This window comes from Chionomys nivalis, chromosome 6 (assembly GCF_950005125.1).
Source record: "Chionomys nivalis chromosome 6, mChiNiv1.1, whole genome shotgun sequence".
NCBI classification, from domain to species: Eukaryota; Metazoa; Chordata; class Mammalia; order Rodentia; family Cricetidae; genus Chionomys; species Chionomys nivalis.
This window is the reverse complement of record NC_080091.1, coordinates 40,284,041-40,291,775: the sequence shown is the minus strand read 5'-3', so window position 1 is coordinate 40,291,775 and position 7,735 is coordinate 40,284,041. Positions and strand designations below refer to the sequence as shown.

Sequence of the window (7,735 nt, the reverse complement as noted above, 5' to 3'; positions counted from 1 at the left end):
TGCCCAGCTCCAGCACGGTTTAGAGTAAGTTAGGTGAAGGCAGGAAGATCAGGAATTCAGAGTCAGCCGTGGCTACATGAGATCCTAACTCAAAAGAAAAGTACATAAGTGCCAAAGAGACAGAACTGGGCAGATAAGCTGTCTCTTAAATACATTAACTCTCCAGAACTTCACTGTACGCTTTCTAACGCCTCTGAAGGGCCAAGCCCTTTCCCGCCGCCTTGCCTCCCGGAAGAGGAGGTGCCTGCTCCAAAGCCTCCGGGGCGTGGCCGCTACTCAGGGAGCTTCTCTGTCCATCCACCCGTGGGTCCCGATCAGCAGCTGTGGCAGGTGTGCATAGGTCCCAGATGGGTGGGCAAGAGGCAAGGGTTTAGGTATCGCATGGAGAGACTAAAGTGGCTCGTGGAACAGGCGCTCTTGGCGCCCGCAACTTCCAACCAGGGTTTCCTGTCTTCTCCCTGCTACCCGCCTCCTCGTAACAGGGGTCCTGATAGCTAAGCCTCTGAGCTTTCTGCTACCCTGAGTAAGGGAGTCGAGCCTTACAGGTGTACCAGGACCCATTTAGAAGCACTTCCGTTAGGTCTGGCAAGAACCTGGAAATCGAGTTTTTCAAGAGGAAGGTAAACGGGGGCTTACGACCCTGCGGCGTCTTCACCACACCCTCCCCACCCCAGCAGGGTTGGAGCTTCCACCATGGGATGGGAAGGGGATGCAGACTGCACGCCGCGTCCGCCGATACGGCCTCGCCCCGTGTCCGAGCGCCGCGTGGTCACCGTGATCTTCCTTGGCCTACTACTCGACCTCCTGGCCTTCACGCTGTTGCTACCTCTGCTGCCGGGGCTCCTGGAGAGCCACGGCCGCGAACAAGTGAGCCCCTCCCCCAAGGCGGGATCGCTCCCCCTGCCCAGCTACAGACTCACCCAGCTGGAGTTACTTTCCTTGTCACCCAGGACCCCCTCTATGGCTCCTGGCAGCGTGGGGTAGACTGGTTCGCTACAGCCATCGGGATGCCAGCAGAGAAGAGGTACAACAGCGTCCTGTTCGGAGGTATGTCCCTGCATGCCAGCTGGGACCCATAACCCTTTCTTGGAGAGCTAGCTCCTTCTGAGCTCTTGGTCAGCCCTCCCCTCCTCCCTGGGTTCTTGCCAGCTTCCTTCTTTCCTGCAGAGCCTCCTTTGACGAGCAGATGTTTTCTCATTGAGGCCACCTGAGCTTCAGTCGATGGCCTATGAGTGTGGGGCTCAGTGTGGCTCTGCATTCTAGGGCTGATCCACATGGATAAAGCCACCAGTGATGGTGACCTCTGTCTCTCAGGTCTCATCGGCTCAGCCTTCTCCCTCCTTCAGTTCTTCTCCGCACCGCTCACCGGAGCTGCTTCCGATTGCCTGGGGAGGCGCCCAGTAATGTTGCTATCCCTGGTAAGTCCCTGAATCCAGGTATCCACAGAGGAGCAAATGCTGCGGTGGGTTTCTCTGCCAACAGTACGCGCTCATCCCTTCTAGAGGTTCCTGTGACCCCTGGTAAATATACTAAGGAAGGCATAGGGGACACAGCTGGCCTGGGTCTGAGTTTACCTGCCTTATTGTGGGTCCTTCCTGGCCTCAAGTGACCACTCCTGCCACTTGGCCTCTACCCACTGGCAGACAGGTTTGGCCATCTCCTATGCAGTATGGGCTGCCTCTCGGAGTTTTTCAGCGTTCTTGGCTTCCCGGGTGATAGGAGGCATCAGCAAGGGGAATGTTAGCCTCTCCACAGCCATCGTCGCTGACCTGGGCTCACCTCCATCCCGCAGTCAAGGCATGGTGAGTGAACAGACCCAGGGAACAAGGATTTGTGTCTGGGCTTGGGTCTCTGTGCCCAGCTTAAGTCACCTTTGCCCTAGGCAGTCATCGGGGTAGCCTTCTCCCTGGCCTTTACTGTGGGCCCCATGCTCGGAGCATTCCTGTCTGTGGAACTGGTGCCTTGGATCAGCTTACTCTTTGCGGTCTCCGACATGTTGTTCATCTTCTGCTTCTTGCCAGAGACTCTGCCCCAGAAGAAGCGGGTAGGCCCAGGTCCAGGGGTGAGAGCTCCTTCAGTAGGTCTGAGGGGATTTCCTTTATGTGCCAGTGCCAAGGGAGATTGGCCTGCCCTCAAGCTGCTAGCATCGCACCTCCTGGGTTCCCTGGATCTTTGCCCCTAAGGCCTCAAAGGTTCAGCTTCCGGCACTGTGAGGGGAACATCCTGGTCCTTAAGCTGCCAGGTCATGTGCTCCCAGCCTCCTGGCCAGCCTTCCCTTTCTCCCACAGGCTCCCTCTGTCACCCTGGGCTTCCATGCTGCTGCCAACCTGCTCAGCCCCCTGGCCCTGCTCCGTTTTGCCGCTGTCACCCACAGTCAGGATCCACCTGCGGAGGACAGTAAGAAGGCTTCCCCTTACTGAGCTCAGTGTTTTGACTACCCAGCATGAGCAAATCTCAACCTATGAGCCGGGCGGTGCTGGCGCACGCCTTTAATCCCAGCACTCGGGAGGCAGAGGCAGGTGAATCCATGTGAGTTCGAGGCCAGCCTGGTCTACAAGAGCTAGTTCCAGGACAGCTAGGGCTGTTACACAGAGAAATCCTGTCTATAAAAAAAAAAAAAATCAACCTATGGTCTGTGTTGACTCACAGGACTTAAGAGCCTACGTCGATTGGGGCTTGTCTACTTCCTCTACCTCTTCCTGTTCTCGGGCCTGGAGTATACACTCAGCTTCCTTGCACACCAGCGTTTCCAGTTCAGCAGGTAGGTGCCCACCTTAGGCTCTCCTTCAAGGCTTTCAGACCCCAGGTCCAGGGAACCTCTGGCACACCCACCAGCATCCTGGCCTTGCCCATCCCCCAGGCAGTTAGTGGCCTAGGGGGCTGGGTGCTCACCCTCCACCTCCTAGCCTGCAGCAGGGCAAGATGTTTTTCTTCATCGGCCTCACCATGGCCACAATACAGGGCACCTATGCCCGACGGATCAGCCCTGGCAAGGAAGTTGCAGCTGTGAAGCGGGTAACGGACTTACTTCCTCTACAGTTCGGGATAGGTGGTGCTTTTGACTCTGGCAGGCTGTGGAACTCGTTCTGAGATTTCTGTTTTCTCCAGGCAATGCTGCTGCTGGTACCAGCCTTTCTCCTCATTGGCTGGGCTCATTCACTGCCTATGTTGGGCTTGGGACTGCTGCTCTATTCCTTTGGTGAGTGGGCCCTGCCAGGGCTGGTGTGGACATCCCCATGCCTCTCCTGGGCTGACAGTGCCTCCCAATACTCTCCTACCAGCCGCTGCTGTCGTGGTGCCCGGTCTGTCCACCATGGTCTCCAGCTTTGGTGAGAACCCTCCTCCAAAGGCTACTCAGGGTAGGAAGGCCAACTGGCATCTGACAAGTCTTCTCCCCTCAGGTTCTCCAGGGCAAAAAGGCACAATCATGGGCATACTGCGGAGCCTTGGCGCCCTAGGTAGGGCAGTGGGACCTATGGTGGCCGCCTCAGGTAGGTGCTGTAGGATAGCTCTCAAGGCTTGCTGTGACCCTCCTGCAGCCATTCCCAGCTGCCTGCTCTACTCAGTTCTGGCAGCTGAGGGTTTCGGGCAGGAACAGGGCGATGAAAAACCTGGGTGAGCACCTATCTCTCCACAGTGTACTGGCTGGCTGGGGCCCAGGTCTGCTTCACTGTGTGCTCCGGGCTCTTTTTGCTCCCCTTCTTTCTCCTATGGACGTTGAGGCATCCAGCACCGACTTTCAAGGAGGAGTAGCTGAGCTACCGCAGCACCTTGGCTGCCAAGTCGGAACCTTGGCCATGACCACTCTCCACTCCTAGCCCACTCCTTCCTCCAGGCTCAGGGAGGCTCGCCACTCCCCTCCCCTCAGTATGGCATCCCAGCAGGGAGCCGGCAGCTTTACCCTCTTCTTACTCCAAAGCCCTTTAGGCTTCTGATTGTTTTTTATCTGTCATCCTTTTGAATGACCAATAAAGCAGCTATTTTGTACCAAGTACCTTTCTTCTTGACTTACTATTTAACACTTTCATACTGTCTTGGGGAATATTATTTTAAGGTGACTTTTGTTTTCCTGCATTTGTTTAACTCTGTGAAGCTGTGATTCTTTGCCTGTCTAAAGCACCTGCTGGTCCTAATACAGAGCTGAATGGCCAATAGTAAGGCAGGAACATGGAGAGACAGGGCCAACAGACAGTAAAAGGAGAAACAAGAAGCAAGAGAGCAAGGAGAGGACTTCAGGGCCCAGCCACACAGTCACTATGAAGTAAGAGTGAAAGATGCAAAGAAGAAAAGGAAAAGCCTGAAGGCAAAAGGTAGATGGGATAACTTAAGAAAAGCTGGCATGAAACAAGCAAGCTAAGGTCAGGCATTCCTTACTAATAAATCTCCATGTGTGATTTATTTGGGAGCTGAGTAGTGGGCCCCCCAAAGAGTAAAAGGAGCAAAAACATCCATTATAGTCATGTGATAATATATATACCCCATTCCCTCCCATCCCCTTCCCACTCCTGATGAGCCATTTGCCAACAACACCTTTCACTGGTTTTGCTGGCCCACTGGATTTGGTTAGCGTGGATATGGTGTGGTGTTATTTACTGGAACATGGGCCACATCACATCACACAATGACTCCCTTCCTCCAGCAACCTTAACTTCCAATGGCTCACACTTAGAAATGGGTGAGGCCTTCCAAACTACTCCCCATCAGTGATGGAATGTTGCCTTGCAGGCCCAAATTTCATGATGTGCAGCTGTAAGTACAAGGTAAGAAGGACTCCAACAGTTCATAGCTATTGGTGACATCTGATCAAGAAATAAAGGCTTGCAGGACAGCGGTGGTGCCCTTAATCCCAGCACTTACTTGGAAGGCAGAGGCAGGAGGATTTCTCTCAGTTTGAGATCAGCCTGGTCTACAGAGCGAGTTCCAGGACAGCCAGGACTGTTTCACAAAGAAACCCTGTCTAGAAATTAAAATAAATAAACAAGCCAATAAATAAATAAATAAATAAATAAATAAATAAATAAATAAATAAATAAAGGCAGGCTTGGGCTGGAGAGGTGATTCGGGGTTAAGAGCACTGCTCTTCCAGAGAACCAGGTTCAGTTCCCACCATATCACATGGCAGCTCACAACTGTATGTAACTCAAGTTCCAGAGGATCTGACACCCTTGCACAGATATGTGCAGTAAAAACACCAATGCACATAAAAATCTTTCAAACAGAGAAAAAGAAATAAAGGTTCTCAGTTTTAGCTGGGTGGTGGTAGGTATGCCTTTAATTCCAGCACTGGGGAGGGAGAGGCAGGCGGATCTGTGTGAGTTGCAGGACAGGCTCCAAAGCTAAAGAGAAACCCTATCTTGGGGCGGGAGCGGGGGAGGATTCTCACCAGACAAACTCTTAGAAACCCTATTTTAGAGCAAAAAAGGTAGCACCTGTCGCCAAGCCTGATGACCTAAGGTTTATCCCCAGAACCCACACAGTAAAGAATACACTGGCTCAGGTTTTCCTCTGACTTCCATGCACACAACATAGAACACACATGTCTAGATACACACACATTCTTACAGCTAAATAAACTAAGGAAACAAAAACATCAAAATATAAAACTGCTTCCCAACCCCAGACAAGGAAACTGCTTAAAGACTTTTATTTGTGAGTAAAACCTGTTACAGTGAGGAAAGGACATGGAGGACCTGTCCTCCAAGTCTGTCCAGATATGCAACGATAGTTCATGTGTAATATAAAGAATTAGACTACAAAAGTGAGAAGTCATTGCATATGTGGGATAAAGGAAGGGGAAGGGGAGGACGAGGAAGAGTCCGGATGAGTGAAATCAGGACTAGGGTGAGAACTTCATACCATCTTGGTGACAAAATGAGACAAGCACTGCAGCAGGCTGTGGGGTCCTGCGTGGTCCCTCGTCAGGAGGATCACATAGCTCAGTCCACACCCTAGCACCTGCTCCCCAACGGCCCAGCCCAGCAGGTGCTAGGGCTCCAGCGGGCATCCTCACTCCTGGCAGTGGGGCTCCTGGAACAGAGCCCCTTCAGGGCTCCCCCTGACCACCCTCCATCTCCAACTAAGCAGTTTCAAGCCCTTTTCCGGGATGAAAGTAAAAATTCATAATAGGATGGATCAAGAAAGTCATGGGCTCCATGAATAATGCAAGACCTTAGTTGGCACCTCCAAGGCTGGCTTCTGCCATAAGTCACCTCCAAGGCTGGCTTCTGCCATAAGTTACCTTTTATCAAAGCCAGGGCAGCTTTCAGACTTATCCCTGCTTCACTACAAAACCTCCCCACACAAATCAAGAGTGTTCTGCAGTCTCTTACAGGTTCTATAACAAAAGCTAAAGCAAAAAGTGGCCTGCTCAAATTCACAGTTAAAATGTAGGCTAAATTGCAAACCCACTGAAAAGAAAGTTCTAGAAAGGACTCTTCCTCCCTCCTGGTATCTGTTCCCTATGATAAGAATCCAAGACTCCAGTAAGATAAACTATGAGCGCCTGAATCTGGTTTTGGTCATAGGGTCACCAGTTAGACCATGCATAGCATTGTGCTGGGTGTACACAGGGGCGCTCACTGCTAGGGCAGCAGGTTCAACCCACTTCTTTAAGGCAGCCACAGTGCCCTGGGCCGCTGATGGGCATGAGAGGGTTTTCTCAGACCATGGCTAGATTCCCTGTGTATGGGGACAACCGACATCACTGAGCAGAGGATGCCAGCAGAAGCCAAGTCCAAATCAGCCACCTGAGACTCCACAGGGTGGAGGGAAACCAAGCAGACAATTCGACACTCACAACAGAAGGAGAGTGAGAGGCAAGGCTCAGGAGGGTGACGCTGTAACCAGAGCTGGCAGAAGCCTCCAGTGCCTTCCAGCCAGGACCAGGATTCAATGTCCCCCTCCTGCAGGGGGGCACAATTCACAGGTGCAGGCTAAGCCCATCTCCCCACAGAACCCAAGGCTCAGGGTAGGGGGACTGAGCACACACTGGGTTAGCACTGGTGAAGGGGCTAGCCACACATAGAAGGGGGCTCTAGTTACATGGAGGTCTTGGCTTTTTGCATTCCATTACACAAGAGGACAGACACAAGACGAGAAAGGGATCCTGGTAGAGCCAGGTCACTAGACACGACAGTGTACAGGGTGGGCCTTCAGGAGTCACTCTTCTTCTTGCTCTTCTTCAGGAAGGAAGGGGTGCGGAACTTCTTCTTCTTTTTAGATGGGGACTTGCCTGGAGACCCATCACTGCCAGGGTCCATGGGAGACCCCTCCTCAGTGGCAGGGGAGGCTACCTCTTCGGCCCCTGGAGCTGAAGCTGAGGCTGGCTCAGGGTCAGCCTCAACAAGGGGCTGAGTGGGGTCTGGGGAATCATGAGCTTCCTCCTCCACTGTTGGGAAGCCAAGTGCTTCTGAGGGTTCATCAGGGGAGAGGTCAGGGAGAGTCGGCTTGAAGGTGGTGGCATCACTGTCATCCCTGGGCATCGGCTCCTGGGGAAGGTCTGATGGTGATGGTGAGAGAGGTGTGTTAGAACCTGGACAGAGCGGCTGGAAATGAGAGTGCTGGAGAGAGTGGCTAACGTCTAGAGTTCCTAGACATTCCCTACACCGAAACTTGACACATAGTGTGCTGCTGCGCTCTTAAAGTTTATAAAACCTCCCAATCTCAGAGACATTCTAGTACCTTCTCACAGAGAACACACTGACAGACCAGACTGACAGGGCCAGAGCTACGGCCT

General features: G+C 52.7%; 2 protein-coding genes across 10 annotated transcripts in view; one reads left to right on the top strand and one right to left on the bottom strand.

Annotated features, from left to right (window-relative positions):
* Positions 1–252: 252 nt before the first annotated feature.
* Mfsd10 (major facilitator superfamily domain containing 10) lies at positions 253–3,986 on the top strand. Of its 4 annotated transcripts, XM_057771870.1 has the most exons (13): positions 265–330; positions 678–867; positions 951–1,047; positions 1,315–1,418; positions 1,644–1,802; positions 1,883–2,044; positions 2,289–2,397; positions 2,650–2,761; positions 2,907–3,015; positions 3,109–3,199; positions 3,282–3,329; positions 3,402–3,491; positions 3,638–3,986. In XM_057771870.1, exons 2-13 carry the CDS (start codon positions 694–696, stop codon positions 3,751–3,753), a joined length of 1,371 nt encoding a protein of 456 aa, XP_057627853.1. In that variant the 5' UTR covers positions 265–330; positions 678–693; the 3' UTR covers positions 3,754–3,986. The 4 variants fall into 4 exon arrangements, with proteins under 4 accessions (XP_057627852.1, XP_057627853.1, XP_057627854.1 ...); XM_057771869.1 differs by having other exon boundaries at positions 253–330; positions 675–867; positions 3,402–3,986; XM_057771871.1 differs by lacking the exon at positions 2,907–3,015.
* A 1,641-nt stretch (positions 3,987–5,627) lies between these two features.
* Add1 (adducin 1) overlaps positions 5,628–7,735 on the bottom strand; it is a 66,863-nt gene continuing 64,755 nt past the window's right edge. For 4 of the 6 annotated variants that reach the window (XM_057771065.1, XM_057771066.1, XM_057771067.1 and 1 more), the window contains one exon: positions 5,628–7,498. In XM_057771065.1, coding sequence (XP_057627048.1) covers positions 7,152–7,498 — 347 coding nt within the window. In that variant the 3' untranslated portion in view covers positions 5,628–7,151. The remainder of the gene's footprint in view (positions 7,499–7,735) is intronic. The other 2 variants (XM_057771069.1, XM_057771072.1) reach the window with 1 other exon arrangement.